The sequence below is a fragment of the Stomoxys calcitrans genome, chromosome 2 (assembly GCF_963082655.1).
Source record: "Stomoxys calcitrans chromosome 2, idStoCalc2.1, whole genome shotgun sequence".
In the NCBI taxonomy this organism is placed as follows: domain Eukaryota; kingdom Metazoa; phylum Arthropoda; class Insecta; order Diptera; family Muscidae; genus Stomoxys; species Stomoxys calcitrans.
The window spans coordinates 17,385,026-17,401,563 of record NC_081553.1 but is presented as its reverse complement, the minus strand read 5'-3'; the positions used below and the strand labels follow the sequence as shown (position 1 = coordinate 17,401,563).

Sequence of the window (16,538 nt, the reverse complement as noted above, 5' to 3'; positions counted from 1 at the left end):
GAGCTAAAATTTCAATCGAACTCCACTCTGTGATACGGAAGAAGTATCTCTTGATCATTAAATGAAAGTTGAAGGAAAAATAGTGCTATCGTAAAATAATCCAACATTTCAAAGATAAGTTCAGATTGAGTTCATTGATGTGCTCCTTTCGTTTGCAATTTAAATCTTTTTCACCAATATTTAAAAGTTAAAAGTTCTTTAAAAAAACCTTTAAAAAGTTAATTTTTCCTTAAAAAGTTGTGGTTGATTAGCCTCTTTAAAGCTAGAACAAAAATGTTTTCAGTATGTATATCCTCGTTTTTGAATTGATTTTCTTTTACTTTGAACACATGAAAACAAATTAGGGTACATCACCCAAACGTCTATTCCCTAACTTTAATCTTAGTCTGTGTCATCACTGTATAATCAAATTAAACTCATAATTTTTGACAATGAGAACAAAAATCCAATCCAGAAGCAAAAACATCTCACAAAACGGAATTTAAAAAAAATCTAAAAACAAGTATTTCGTTTGAAATTTGAGAATATTTAAACACTTCTAATTCGGGGTTAGTCAACGTTCGAAATTCTAACCAAACACAAGTCTCGCCTAAGTGAACGCCACCGTTTTATGTTATCGTGTAGTTAAATCTTGTTTTGGAAAAAGAGAAGTTATGAGGGTTTCATTGAACTTTCTTATCGCCATAACTATAATTACCACCTTTGGTACGTTTAGTTGGAATTCGTATTCAGTTGGATTCTATGCGCATGCTCAACAAAATAATGGCCAAAACGCCGGTATGATGCAGAACAATCGTCAAAATCAGGCCCAAAATTCCGGTGCGACACAAAAAAATAATCAAAAGAATGGGATGAATCAAAATAACGCCCAGAAGAATGCAATGAATCAAAATAATGCTCAAAAACGTGGTGGAGCACAAAACAACGCTCAAAAGAATGGTATGAACCAAAATAATAATCAAAAAGGCCAAGCATCGCAAAACAATGCTCAAAAGAATGGCATGAATCAAAATAACGCTCAAAAGAATGGCATGAATCAAAATAACGCTCAAAAGAATGGCATGAATCAAAATAATGCCAAAAAACCTGGAGGAGCACAAAATAATGCTCAACGAGCCCAAACTAATGCCCAAAAATTCCTCTTAAATCAAATAAACCGACAAATGAAACGTGGATTGGCTCAATTGAAGCATCTGCAGCGACAAGTACAGAAAAATATTAAAAGACCTACGTATAACGCAAACAAATCAGTGCAATTTGCCAAACCAAAAAAACCAAAACCACAACGTCAGCAAAATTTCGTCAATATTTATAAGCGCTTAGATAAAAAAGTAAAAGTCGATAGTCAAGTGGCTAATGAGGGCAAAGACGAGGACGATGACGAAGATGATGAAGAAGAAATCGAAGCTACTAATGATGATTTTGACGGACGTTCTATAGTAACACCAGGAGAATATCCACATATGGTGAGTTTTATAAGGGCCCTGGAAGATAGGAAATATTGCATATTGTAAAAGGTGATTTTTTAAGCGTGGTTTTTTTTATCTAATAGAACGCTCAAATTTGCACCATATATTCAAAGTTCTTATTGAAATCGATAAATTGGTTTTTGCCATTTACATTTTAAAAAATAACTTCTTAAAAATGTTGCCCACGGTTGTTGTTCAAATGGTCCATTAGTAATGTCCCAATCATTGAGCCCCTAGAGAGCACAATTCCGATGTGGCTGAAATTTTGGACAATGACTTCTACTATGGCCTCCAATATCCCAACCAAATATGGTCCGAATCGGTTCATAACCTTTTATAACTCCATTATCATAGTAATTCTTATTCATTATCCTTTGTTTGCCTATATACAGGCAATGAACTTGACAAATTCGATCCATGGTAGAGGGTATATAGATTCGGCCCAGCTGAACTTGGCTAGCTTTTACTTGTTTTTTAATACCTCCGTCCGTCAGTCTACATACTAACAAGTAAAAAGGTGTTAAGATCTGCCAGGCAAAATCTTGGGAATTCACCACCATGGATTCTGACAATGACTTCTACTATGGCTTCCAACATCCAAACCAAATATGATCCGAATCGGTTCATAACCTGATATAACTCCATTAGCATAGTAATTTCTATCCATTATCCTTTGTTTGCCTATATACAGGGCAATGAACTTGATGCGATCCAGGGTGAAGGATATGTAGATCCGGCCCGGCTGAACTTAGCAAGCTTTTACTTGTTATACCCTCCACCATAGGATGGGGGGTAATTCTGTTTGTAACACCTCGAAATATGGGTCTGAGACCCCATAAAGTATATATTCTTGATCGTCAAGTCATTTTAAGTCGATCTAGCCATGTCCGTCCGTCCGTCTGTCTGTCTAAAGCACGCAAACTTTCGAAGGAGTAAAGAAAGCCGCTTGAAATTTTGCACACATACTTCTTATTAGTGTAGGTCGGTTGGTATTGTAAATGGGCCAAATTGGTCCATGTTTTGATATAGCCGATCTTGGGTCTTGACTTCTTGAGCCTCTAGAGGGCGCAATTCTCATCCGATTTGACTGAAATTTCGCACGTGGTGTTTTGATATCATTTTTAACAACTGCTCTAAGTATGGTTCAAATGGGTCTATGATATAGGTGCCATATAAACCGATCTGGGATCTCGACTTCTTGAGCCTCTAGAGGGTGCAATTGTCATCCGATTTGACAGAAAATTTGTACAACGGCTTCTCCCATGACCTTCAACATACGTGTCTAATATGGTCTGAATCGATCAACAGCTTGATACAGCTCCCATATAAACCTATCTTCTGATTTTGCTTCTTGAGCCCCTACAAGTCGCAATTCTTATCCGAATGAACTGAAATATTACACAATGACTTCGAAAATGATCAGCATTCATTTATGGTTCGAATCGGACTATAACTTAATATAGCTTCCATAGCATAAAAGTTCTTATTCAATATTCTTTGTTTGCCTAAAAAGAGATACCACGCATAGAACTCGATAAATGCGATCCATGGTGGAGGGTATATAAGATTCGGCCCGGCCGAACTTGGGAACCCACCACCACGAATTCTGCCAAAAATTTCTACATACCAAATTTCTGACCAATCAGGCAGAAATTAAAGTTTCTATGGGCCATAGAAGGCTAATCGGGAGATTGGTTTATATGGGAGCCATACAGGGTATAGAGCCATTTTGGCAATATTTACCAGGGGTAGATGGCCGGTCATCGACCGGAGAAAGACGAGGGAGTTGCTGGCGTTCGATAAGAGGTCGATGAGTACATTGACAGGGTCATAACCGGCGCGCTCGGGTGGTAATTGCCAATCGGATGGCAATTACGTTCTCTAATGGCTCAGGATGTCAAATCAGTTTATAAGGGAAATATAAAATGTTATGGACCGATTCGGACCATGTTAGCACGATTGTTTGAAGTCGCAAAAGAACAATGCGTGTAAAATTCAAAATTCAGCTCATTTGGATAATAATTTCGGCTTCTAGGAGCTGAAGTATAAAGGCCACTATGGCACAGAGCTAAGCATGTCCACTTATGACGCCGAACGCTTGGGTTCGCACCTAAATTAAAATTTCACCCCCTTGAAGCCGAAATTGTTATCCGATTGTGCTGAACTTTGAATGAACATCAAAAATATTTTAAATATTTTCAGCGGTGGTTATTCCCTTACTAATGCTAGCTACATTTGAGAGGTATCCTGCCCTGTTAAAACATCTCTACCAAGTGGTGTCGCTATACAGTACGTCCTTCGGAGACGGCATAATATAGGAGTACCCTAATCATTAAACTTAAACTTTAATCGGACTACACTGGAATTGAATTTTCATGGGAAATTTTTTATTTATTTGAATTACGAAATCAATTGATCCAATTAATGTTTTAAATGAAACTGCTTCAATCACGAAAATGATAATATCAATCGCCGTTTTTGAAAAAGTAATTGAAAATATTTTCAATTAAAAAAAATTTGCACATTGAATGGAAAAATTACCGAAATTTCGAAAAATTTCAATTAATTTTTTAATTGATCCAATTAAAAAAATTATTGAAATTTAGGAAATTTTCAAATAATTTTTTAATTGATCCAATTAAAAAAATTATTGCAATTTTTTTAAATTTCAATTATTTTCTATAATATATGGTACTCTGATATTTTCCTCCGGGAACATGAACTTGAGGTGCTTAGTTTGGTCAAAGGACCGCGGGCACCCCTAAGAAGAAAAAATCCGCCGCGGGGGTTTTCCAAAAAATGTCGGTCGTACACTAAGTGGGCAGCCCATGGCTGATAAAGCACTCTATCCGGTTGAAAGTGCAAGTCAGATGTTCTGAATAGAATTTCAGTGCCAAGTTTGCGCTATATAGTACTCAAATAAAACAGCAATCATAAAATACGGTGTATTGGATCTAAGAACAATTCGTAATTCAAACAGTTTTCGGTTCAATTTAAATTATGATTGAAACAATTAATTTTTTTATATGAAAAAGGTAAAATTTTCAATCACATCTTATATTAAAAAATCTTGGATTAAAAAATGATTGAATCAATTAATTTTGTTATTGATAATTACAACATTTAGATTTAATTAATAATATAATGTTTTAATTGAAAATTAAAAAAAAAAATTAAAATGACAAAAATTTCAACGACGACTGTAATTGAAAAAGAATTATATTTAATTAAAAAAATTATTGAATAAATAAATTGAAACGATTTTAGTCTCCTTTTTTAAGTTTTTTGCCTGTTATGGCAAATATCATTAAGTTTTACAGTACTTGTTTGTTTCTCTTTCGAGACGAATTAAATTTTTAATTGAAAATTCTTTGGATTTTTTTCTGTGTACATTATCCTAGCACTCTCCGTTCGCTCTGGGCAAATGTTTAATATTTCGAACATTTTGGTACTGTTGTGTATCTAAACGTGGGAATATACCCAACCCCGTCTTATTCCGTGGCCCAAGACCTACATTCGTATCAAACTTCAAGATTCTAGCTTAAGCTGTGTGGGCTGGGCCATGATCAGTCAGTCAGCAATCAGTCACGAATCTCTTATATAAAAAGAGATAGGGTCGCAGAACACTAGTTCAGATTGAAAAAAGTAGTAGGTAATAAATTTCATACAAACTTTTTGCACAAAATAGTAAAAATCACGACAATATCCTTAGCGAGTTAAAAATGGCAGCGTTGGCAATATAAAAATGAAAATATTTAAATATGCAAAATTTTCCAAAAAAAAAGGATATTCCTATTTTCTTAAACTTTTGCAACGAAACTCAACCAATTCTTTCGATTCTCATAAAACCACCTCGTAATCTTAAGTCCAATGTGGTACTTTTTTTTTATTCAATTTCAAAAGTCTAACATAAGCCTACTCTTTCTTTTTGGCACAGATCAGTCCAGATGTGGATATAGCTGCCATATCTCTCGATTTAAGGTATTGGGCCCATAAAAGGCTCATTTATTATCCGATTTCGCTGAAATTTGAGACAGTGAGTTATGATAAGTCCCTCGACGTCCTTTTATAATTTAGCTCAGATCGGTCCAGATTTGGATATAGCTGCCATATAGACCAATCTCTCGATTTAAAGTCTTAGCTCCATAAAAGGTTCATTTAGGCTTTTCGACATCCCTGTTCTATATGGTTCAAATACAATAGGTCTATATTTCCTTCCTATATACTTCCAAAAAGACCAATATTTTGCTCTACAAAATGTAACAGTTACTTGTATTTATTAGACCACTCAATGTCTGTGTCACATTTGGTCCGAATCGGACCCTGTTTCGATATGATTGCTATGGGTGCATAAATTAAGCATTTTTCACCGGATTATGACGAAAGGTGGTTTACATATATACCCGAGGTGGTGGATATTCAATATTCGGCCAGGCCGAACTTAATGCCTTTTTACTTGTTTGCCTTAATGACATAATGTTCAAGGGATAAATCTCATTTGTCTTATTAATTTTGTTTTTCTGAGGGACAGACACATACCACATACCATTATACAAAAATATTTTCCCAATGGAAATTTAATATTTTTTTTTCATTCCAAAATTTGACATTAAATATCCAATTGGGCTCATTAAACCTTTCACATGCTATACATAGTCCCCACATTCCACAACTCGGGTGAAAATCCCATAAGATTCGGCCCGTCGAACTTAAAACTCTTTTACCTGTTTAATTATTTCTTACTTTGAACTAACGCTTGAAATGTTTTCAGCAATTTAAGGTATATCTCGTCGTAGCCTAGCCATAAATGGGGACGTGGCAGCTACAATACAATAAATACAACAACAATTTTTGTAAATGAAACGTCCATATCCGTTCTCAATTTGACAACGTCTTGTGTACAGTTGATTTAAAAGATTGCAAAAAGCTGTTGTGTGCCGCTGAGTATCGAACTTGTGTCCCATCCATCGCCTTGAATGTTTACAAATGCCTTACTCATTGCACCACAGCCGGCTGTGTACATACAATGTTTTTAGAATCATTTAAACTTAAAGTGGGTATAAGTACACATTTTGTAGGGATGATTGATGTTCATAACGGTCGGTGCATGAAACAACAACGCGAGTTCACAAAATCATCCACGCTTGTTAACAATATTTCCAATAACGTCTGTGTATGACAATATTGGTGCATGATTTTGCAATGTCTTTTTTCCAGCAGAGTAAGGGACCAATACCTAAATTTGGACTGATCGGAGCCATGTTCTACCGGAATTTCGATTTGGATTTTAGACCTATGGTTACTTGGACAAAAAGTTATTAAATCATTCGTAATTTTCTTAGCGGCAGATAGGTATTATTTTTAAACATGTTATGTGCTAGAGTGCTTTCCACTTAGTACTAATTTTGTACTATATTTAACACGTCTTCCTTCAAAGCGTATTTCCTATGCTAAATTTCCACCCCTTTCTTTGCAGGGCGCTTTAGGATTTCCCGCTGTCGATGATTTAGTAGAATTCAAATGTGGTGGAAGTTTGATCAGTGCTAGCTTTGTTTTAACTGCCGCACACTGTTGCTATGTTATTGGGTAAGTCAGTTACCGTTATATCTAATGTGAGACACATGTCCTTTGAATTGCCTAAAACGCAGGGTGCATTAAAGGCGGTAAAACAAATTCACTTCTTAGCCATTAATTTTTTTCACATTTAATATCCAAATGTTAAATTAGTCAAAAATATTTAAATAATACCTTAACTTTTATAACCACCGCCCAGGGATATTTTCTAATTTCGTAATGCCCCTTTCTTTCCAAATCCCAATCAAATAGATCCACAAATATTTCGCTTATATATGACTTCCAAAACTACTGCACGGGGTATTATAACTTAGTACATTTGCTTGAAACATACAGAAGGGATAAATATCCACTGATATGTATAATAATAGCCTAAGAACCTCTTCAATTTATTACATTCCGACATAAATATTCCATTAATACGTTTTTTATGCCATTGACTATCTAATAGTTCGCCTTGTTAGAAGAGTAGGAAGCGTGCTCGGATAACCAATGCAGGGGTCGTGGGTTCAATTCCCTCAGGAGGCCTGGTCTGTCGCTACTGTAATATCACAATGGACTAAAATAGCCTAATTGACTATGTTTATAAAATAGACTGTCACTCTAACCTAACCTTATTATCTAATGAAATTTATAAGAAACTATCTGGACAGGGCCCGCTCCTGAGCTCTGTACGGTCACGTCAGGAAATAAGTCCTGTTTGGGGGTGCTGGTACGGCCATTCAGATATTTCGCACCAATGTGGATATTATATTGGCGCTCTTCTCCCAAATACCTTTCATTGGATCCGTATATTGCTATGGTCAGAAAATATGTCAGGTATGGGGGTGTTTTTGAGAGTGAGGCGGATCCCCATATATCAGATTCGTGTTCTGGTCTCAAATACCTTCCGTTTAAGTCCTATATTGTCATTATTGGTTTATATTCCATTTGGCTGGTGGCTTTGAAGGTGGGCGGTCCCCTAGATATCTCACCCATCTCCGAGGTCTGGCGTTTTTGGAAAAAGGGTAAGGGCCTCCCCTTACCGCCCATTAAAATTTGGATGTTAGATCTACTTTATTCTCTTGGATTTGGTGGTCGATTGGAGTAGCCAAACTCTTTGCACCAAAAGTGGATTCATTCTGCGCTCCCGAAAATAACATTGGAGCTACATATTGCTATAGGCCGTATATATGTATGGTTTAGGGGGAGTTGATGAGAAGAGGCGTTCCTGAAACACTTGGCTATGAAACAGACACAGATTTGAGCCCCTTTTTGCCATAGTCCAGAAATATGTCCAGTTTGAGTGGTATGCAGGGCGGCCACCCACGTACTTACCAATATACAACAAATTTTGCCGATGAACATTTCACTGAGGAAAAGGGGCAAACTTCTCACACATCAATGAGTGCAGATGGATTCAAGTTTTAAGCTCAATGATTAGGGGCCTCCTTTTTATAGCCGAGTCCGAACGGCTTGCCGCAGTGCGACACCTCTTTGGAGAGAAGTTTTACATGGCATAGAATCTCACAAATGTTGACGTACTTAGCTCTGAAAAAATATCAGCATCGTACTCTACTCTCAAATTTCTTTAATTTGAGCCCCAATTGCCATTGGTTTAGAGGGAGTTTATGGGTTGGCACGACCCCCAAACATTTGGTCTCAAAGTTGGATATCAAAATCGTTTTCTACTACCACATACCTATTATTTATCGCCATAGCAGGCAATCAGGACTTTTTATTTCGGTTCTATTCTATCCTGATCAGGCTTCATATATTATTTCATATTATTCTTAATTCCTTCTTTTTGGGTAGGATAGGAGGAGGGGGATTGCCCTTTGACACGTCCTTTCGTCTGAGTACAATATATTCTCGGTCATCCTATATGACAGTTTGGCGTTGCATTTAATGGGAGGACAGGGTCGCCCCCCCGACGCTAAGAACCAAACGACAATTTATTAAGTCTTTTATTGTCGCGATCTACTGTCCTGCGGAACGGTTGGACGTGTTCCAGTTTCTTGAGTCCTTATACCAACATTAGATTCGAAATATACTGTCATAGACCTTTATTTTAATTGATAATATGACCTTTAACCCCGATAATATGATGGAACTACGCGTCCTATTAAAGGGTATTTAGTGGGTGAGCCGGTCCCAAACTCTGTCCTAATTTTGCATGCCAGATTCGTAGTCAAGTTCCAAACACTTTTCATTCGATACCCATTTTGTGACGTTGGACATTTATGCCCGTTTTGGGGGCATAATCAAACAAAGCGCAACAATTTAATTTTTCATATATTTTTAGGGATGCTCCTGTTTTGGTTAAATTCGGTATCATCAATCTAAAGGAGGAAGCTGGTGAAACTGAAATGCCACAAAACCGTACCATAGCTGAGGTCATAGTACACCCACTGTATAATACATCAATGCATTACCATGACATTGCCTTACTGAGATTACAAGAACCGATTTTGTAAGTTTCCTTTTTCTAAAGTCATAACTAAAAAGTTTTTAATTCAAAATCATTTAAATTACCTGCAATTACAGCTACACTCGTTTTGTTCGACCCATACGTTTGTGGGCTCGTGACGATATACCCTATGACAATGTCTTTACCATGGGCTATGGTTCGACTAGTTTTGCAAAGGCACCCACATACATCTTAACCGAAATGGAACTGTCCACTGTATCACAACAGGAATGCAATGTGGAATTGCCACCAAATGAGATTGCTCCGCAGGGCATTACGGAGACGCAAATATGTGCCAAAGATTTTGTAAAAAATCGAGATACTTGTCAGGTATTGAAGGATTGAAATGTGTATGGCTTGGTAATATGTACAATATGTGTATCATTCTTTCAGGGTGATTCCGGTGGACCTCTCCAGCTGAATTTAAAACGACGCCGTAATCGCAATGGTTTCCGTTACTATTTAGTTGGCATTATATCGTATGGTGAAGTTTGTGGCAGCGGTAGTCCTGGTGTTTATACGCGTGTCTCATCGTATGTCGATTGGATAGCTTCCATCGTTTGGCCCGATGAATTTCAGAACTTTTGAGACTCTATGTAGACTTTGACTGCGTACCAAACAAATGCCTTATTTATAACGAATAATTGAATTTGAAATATTCCCATCATGTTTTGCAAGATTTTAAAATTACAACTCTTATTTATTTATTATTGTTTTAAAGCTCATATCAAATACTCATATTAATGTAAATATGAAATTAGTGAAAAATTAAATGTTATGGAGAAGTAAAATTTGATGCAGCATAGTACAATTTATTAAAAATTGATCAAAAGTACGCCTTGTAGCCTCCTAAGAGGTAATATTGAAAAAAATTGCTCTATCTGCTCGGCCATGGCGAACTTTGGATATCCACTACCATGTATTGTATATATTTATTACCCCCATTTCAATATAACTCTACTACAGTTGAAATCGCTTAATTGAGCTATATCCAAATCTGGACTGATTTTTATAAAATTTTGCGCACATATTAGGACGCCACATAAAACACCTTGTACTTAATTTTTTGGAGATAGGACAAAAATTGTGACTGTTACAGCCTTAAATTCCATATCGGATGAAGGATATATATGGGAGCTATATTTAAATCTAGACCGATTTGGACGAAATTTTGCACATCTATGTAGACCTCAAATAAAACACTTCGTACTAAATTTTGTAACGATCGGACGAAAATTGTGGCTTCTACAGCCTTAAAAGGCCATATCGGGTGAAAGATATATATGGGAGCTATATCTAAATCCGAACCGATTTTTTCGTCCTTGGGTCAAAAAAGTGACATGTGCAAAATTTCATGAAAATCGGACAATAAATGCGACCTGTACCTTGATCACAAGAATATATGGAGAGACGGACATAGCTAAATCGAATCAGGAAGTGATTCTTAGTCGATCGATATACTTAACAATGGGTCTAACCTTTCTCCTTCTTAGCGTTGCCAACAAATGCACAAGCTTATAATACCTTGTACCACAGTGGTGGTGTAGGGTATAAACATTCGATAATTGAAACGAGTTTCTTGTATTTTTCTTACAAATTTCTGAGAAAAGGGACTTTAGTGAGCGAAAGACCCTAAAACGGCAGATCAAACTTGGCGGCAGCTATATCCAAATAAGATGTAAAATAAACCATAATCGGTTCGTATATCGGTTGGCTTAGAGCACACAGCAGATCGATATAAATATATGGCATTTAATTATAAAAAAAGTTCTGACGTTGACTGTACTCGGTTCAAATATCGGGTGGTCTAATCCAACTTGCTGTTCCAAATTTTAGCGAAATCTTATAATAAACGAGCCGAAATTGGATAATGAGTTGGCCTTAGTCGACAGTTCGGTCTATATGTCCAAGTGGGGTCTGATGTGGACCATACTCGGTGCGATTATCGAGTGGTCCTGTCCAACTCAATTTCAGAGAAATTGAGTGATAAATGCAGCTTTTGCGGATTTAAGTCCCTGAACCCGCAGATCGGTCTATATGGAAGGTAAAGGTTAATTTTTTGGCTATTATCTTTTTGGCAACACTGGTTTAAACAGTTCACGCACGTTTCGTGTTTTGTTTCACTTTCTAACATCTTCAGGATGGTCTATAATTTTACCATGAATAGTCTTACATACGAACAACGCTTGCAATTTATTGAATTTTATTATCATAATTCATGCTCTGTTATGAGAGTTCATTGCGCCCTTCTTCCATTCATTGACGAAGCTCGTTTTTGGCTCAATGGAAACGTAAAGAGCACAATTGTCGATTTTGGAGTGAAGATCAGCCAGAAGCATTGCTAAAGCTACCAATGCATTAAGTAAAAGTCAAAGTTTGGTGCGGTTTATGGCCTGGTGCCATCATTGGACCGTACTTCTTCAAAGATGATGCGAATCGTAACGTAACTGTGAATGGTGAGCGCTATCGTGAGATGATATCCAAAATTTTTTGCCCAAAATGCAGAGCTTGACTAGCATGACATGTGGTTTCAACAAGAGGGTGTCACATGCCACACACCATGCGTGACAATGGACTTATTGGGAGGCGAGTTCGGTGAAAATTTTATTTCACGTTCAGGATCAGTCAATTGGCCGCCTAGATCTATTATCTTGATGGTTTAAGGCCTTTAGACTATTTTTTGTGGGACTATGTTAAAGCTCATGTATATACAGACAAGCCCGCCCCAAATGACACATTGGAAGACAATATTGCAGCATTTATTCGTGAGATACCGGCCGAAATGTTTGAAAGAGTATGCCAAAATTCGACTAAGCGGATGGACCAGTCACAGTCAACATTTGCATAAAATAATCTTCAAAAATTGAACCATATGGACCGTACTATCGAGATTTCATGTGTTTTTCCAGAATTTTATGTTTTTGTTTTTGAAAAACTTTCCTATGCTTCTCAAAAATCACTCCTTATATCTAAACGTGGTGTGATGTACATGTACTTGGTTTGTATATCGGGAGGCCCAATTCAACTCATTGTTCCAAATATCACGAATCAAACAACAAATACTATTTTTACGGACTTAAGGTCCAAAATCTCCAGTTCAATCTATATATTAGCTATATTCAAATATGGCCCGATCTCGACCATACTCAGTTCGGGTGCTTTACTGTAACTCACTGTTTCCAATTTCAGTCAAATGCAGTAATAAATGCGCCTTTTATGTGCTTAAGTCCCTAAATCGGCAAATCGGTCCATATGGCAGCTATATCCAAAGTAAGAGTAATAAATGTGGCTTCATATGGGTTTGAGTCACTGAATCCGCAGATAGGCAGCTATATCCAATTATGGTCCAATCTGATCCATACTCCGCTCAAATATCGGCTGTCTTACTGTTCCAAATTTCAGTGGAATCTGACAATAAATGCGACATTTATAGGCTAAAGACCTTGTATCCGCAGATCGGTATGTATAGCACCTATATGTAAATATAGTCCGATATGGACCGTATTCGGATCGGATATCGATAGCCTTATTACAACTCACCAATCAAAAGTTCAGCAAAATGGGTTAAAAAAAGTGTGTCTTCAATGAGCTCAAGGCCCCAAATCAGAAAATCGATCTATATGGCGGCTATGTACATCTAAATATGATTCAATATAAGAAGTCCAAGAATTTAACCTGCGTTTTAACGAAATACGAATCTGTGCAAAATTTCCGCTCAATATCATAATTTTTGACTACAGTCGTATAACCGTCTTTGAATTTTACGACAATCCAATAGGGTGGGAAATTGATATTTCAATGTGTTGCAAACGGAATGACTAAATGAAAATATCCCTCATTCTATGGTTGTGGGTATAAAAATATATTCACACCAAAAAATGTGGTGATTTGAATTGGTTACACTTTGTGTCAGCTATCCTATATACAAGTGGCGTACTTTAAATCAGTAACCATGAATTGGTTGCCAAGCAACAATTGTTTGTTTGCCACCAACAACACATTGCAATATCCAAATACTAAAATGTTACTAATCTGATAGTTGCAGAATATTTTCAAATGACTTCGAAAGGGAAAAATAAAAAGCGCGGTAGTAAAGATTCTACTGCAAGTAACAATGATGCGGGCGGTGAGGGCGAAGAGAAGAAAAAGAAGGAAGGTGGCAAAAAGAAAGGAGGTGGTGGCAAATCTTTAGGATGTGATATTTTTAATGATGCAGCCATGGAAAATGCCTATTATGTGTGTCATAATGTGCAGGTGGGTTTTGCTAATAACACTTGTTTGCGATGAACTATTTAAAGGCTTAATTGCGAAAGAGACTATCTCAAATTGTGAAATTATTATATATAACATCACTTAATTCAATGTTATCTTATGTCGATTTATTCATTTTTACAATTAACGCCTCAATCCCATATAACAAAAATTAATGAAAACAAACAATTATATATAACTACAACAATCATTTCTATAGGATGTGCTAAAATCTCGAGGCTTTGCTTGGCCAGATGGCCAAAAGAAAAAGAAAAAGGGGAAGCGTTAAATGCTTAAACGTAACCAGCCAGCCAGCCAGAAGTCTAGAAGAAACTGCCAAGTCACATCACTTTTCTATTAATACGTCACTACCATGTACGCCTACGTATCGTTGACTGCATTACGAATTGGCCGCTGTGATGATTAGTTTGTTGGCAGAAGCTGTTTTTATTATTTTGTTTCTTATAAATAAATACCATAAATAATTGGACTATTTTTAAAACACATATTTAAATTTTGTTGCATAGATTTGCATGAAACATTCTCAAATTCAATAAATCACTAGAAGTAAAGAAAAACATTGTATGTATGTAGGAACAGTTATGTGAAATTATTCAAGTATGGTAGCTGAAAGAGAGCGGGAGTAATTTCTAGAAAGAAATTAGTACGGAATTTCAAAAAAATAAACATTGAAAGAAAATAGATTTAAACAAGTACACCGAAAAAAATATCACGAACATTTTTTCAATTGAAATATTTAATTGAAAATAAAAATGTTTTCAATTAAAAAATTAATTGATTCAATAATTTTTTAATTGAACTCGAATTTTCTTTCAATTACTATCGTGATTGAAATTTCCAATTAAAAAATTAATTGAATTGAATCATTTTTTTTTAATAGAATCTTACAAAAATTTTATATAAAAAATGTGATTGAAGTTTTATCAGTTTCAGTTAAACAATAACGGCCTAGAGCACAAGCTTTTTATTTTCTTTTCTCAATGTTTCATTGAAAACAGCTGATTTTATAGAGGGAAAACAGTTGTTTTCATTGAATCGGCGAACGAATCGAGTGGCAAAAAGAAACAAGTAAAAAGGCAATTAAGTTCAGCCGCGCCGAACTGTGGACACCCATCATGTCGGGTATAAATGTAAACCAACTTTCGTCACAATCCGGTGAAAATTGGATAACTTATGGACCCAAAGTCGACACGGGCATTGAGTGGTCTAATAAATATACGTCTCTGTTCAATTTCGCAAAAACAAAATATTGGTCTTGTAGACAGCTATATCCAAATATAAACCGATTTGAACCGTATAGGGCATGGATGTCGAAAAGCCCAACATAAGCCACTGCGTCAACTCATATACAAGTAACATTTTCAGACAATAAATCTGCTTTTTATGGGATTAAGATCCTAAATTGGAAGATCGGTCTATATGGCAGCTATATCTATTGAGTTGCCCAAAAAGTAATTGCGGATTTTTCATATAGTCGGCGTTGACAAATTTTTTCACAGCTTGTGACTCTGTAATTGCATTCTTTCTTCTGTCAGTTATCAGCTGTTACTTTTAGCTTACCTTAGAAAAAAAGTGTAAAAAAAGTATATTTGATTAAAGTTCATTCTAAGTTTTATTAAAAATGCATTTACTTTCTTTTAAAAAATCCGCAATTACTTTTTGGGCAACCCAATATATAGTCTGATATGACTCATATTTGGGTCGGATGTTAGAAGTCTTAGAACAATTCACAATTTCAAATTTCAACGAAATCGGTAATAAATAAAGGTTTTATGAGCTTCAGACCCTTAATCGGCATATCGGTCTATATAACAGCTATATCCTAATACAGTCCGATCTTTACCATATTTTGGTCAGATGACGGGTGGCTTAAAACAACTCACTTATTTGAATTTCAGCGAAATTGGGTAACGAATGCAGCTTTTATGGATTCCAGATCCTTAAACGGCATTTCGGTCTATATGGTCTATTTCGGTCTGTTTCAAATTTCAGCTAAATCGGGTAATAAATAAAGCTTTTATGGGCTTCAGAACCTTTGTCGGCAGATCGCTCTATATGGCAGCTACATCTAAATATAGTCCAATCTGAACCATATTTGGGCTGGATGTCGGGAGGCTTAAAATAACTTACTATTTCAAATTTCAGCGAAATCGGGTAATAAATAAAGTTTTCATGGGCTTCAGACCCTTTATCGGTAGATCGGGAGGCCTAAATCTACTAACTGTTTCAAATTTCAGCGAAATCGGATGAAAAATAAAACATTTATTGGCATTAGATCCTTTAACGGCAGATCAGTCTATATAACAGCAATATCCTAATATGGTCCGATTTGGCCCGTTCAAGAACTTAACCAGCGTGCATCAAAAAGACGTATCTTTGCCAAATTTCAGCTCAATATCTCATTTTTTGAAGGCTGTAGAGTGATTACAACAGACGGACAGACACACGGACATCGTTAAATCGTCTTAGAATTTTACGACGATCCGAAATTTATATACTTTGTAGGGAAATTGATATTCCGATTGATTCGATTGATATTACCCTCTATCCTATGGTGGTGGGTATAAAAAATTTTAGTGGTCTGGGCAGTAAGTTCTTCCAATCATTTGTTAATGGAAGCGGAATCTTTTTTAGAACCACCAGCACTTGTATGACTGTCCGTTTTTAAAAAAGTCTAACCACTCAAAATTTTGATAAATTAAGAACTATAGGAAAGTTTTTCGAAAAGGAAACATAAAATTCAGAAAAATGCATGAAATCTTTATTTGAATCGA

The 16,538-nt window shown here is 36.1% G+C and overlaps 2 protein-coding genes across 2 annotated transcripts; both read left to right on the top strand.

The window, feature by feature from the left end:
* Window positions 1-419: 419 nt before the first annotated feature.
* LOC106081841 (coagulation factor IX) lies at window positions 420-10,247 on the top strand. The gene is made up of 5 exons (XM_013244058.2): window positions 420-1,466; window positions 6,946-7,055; window positions 9,328-9,495; window positions 9,570-9,822; window positions 9,886-10,247. The coding sequence occupies exons 1-5, from the start codon at window positions 654-656 to the stop codon at window positions 10,078-10,080; spliced, it is 1,539 nt and encodes a 512-aa protein (XP_013099512.2). The 5' UTR covers window positions 420-653; the 3' UTR covers window positions 10,081-10,247.
* Window positions 10,248-13,474: 3,227 nt separating this feature from the next.
* On the top strand, window positions 13,475-14,249 carry LOC106081844 (small lysine-rich protein 1). The gene is made up of 2 exons (XM_013244064.2): window positions 13,475-13,746; window positions 13,964-14,249. The coding sequence occupies exons 1-2, from the start codon at window positions 13,549-13,551 to the stop codon at window positions 14,030-14,032; spliced, it is 267 nt and encodes an 88-aa protein (XP_013099518.1). The 5' UTR covers window positions 13,475-13,548; the 3' UTR covers window positions 14,033-14,249.
* Window positions 14,250-16,538: the final 2,289 nt, after the last annotated feature.

What these genes read in the sequence shown, in the direction of transcription:
- LOC106081844 (XM_013244064.2), top strand. Translation starts at nt 13,549, where the DNA reads ATGACTTCGAAAGGGAAAAATAAAAAGCGCGGTAGTAAAGATTCTACT. An exon ending in ATGTGTGTCATAATGTGCAG is followed by an intron (nt 13,747 to 13,963) that starts GTGGGTTTTGCT and finishes TCATTTCTATAG; the next exon opens with GATGTGCTAAAATCTCGAGG.
- LOC106081841 (XM_013244058.2), top strand. Translation starts at nt 654, where the DNA reads ATGAGGGTTTCATTGAACTTTCTTATCGCCATAACTATAATTACCACC. An exon ending in AGATTACAAGAACCGATTTT is followed by an intron (nt 9,496 to 9,569) that starts GTAAGTTTCCTT and finishes CTGCAATTACAG; the next exon opens with CTACACTCGTTTTGTTCGAC. An exon ending in AAAATCGAGATACTTGTCAG is followed by an intron (nt 9,823 to 9,885) that starts GTATTGAAGGAT and finishes TCATTCTTTCAG; the next exon opens with GGTGATTCCGGTGGACCTCT.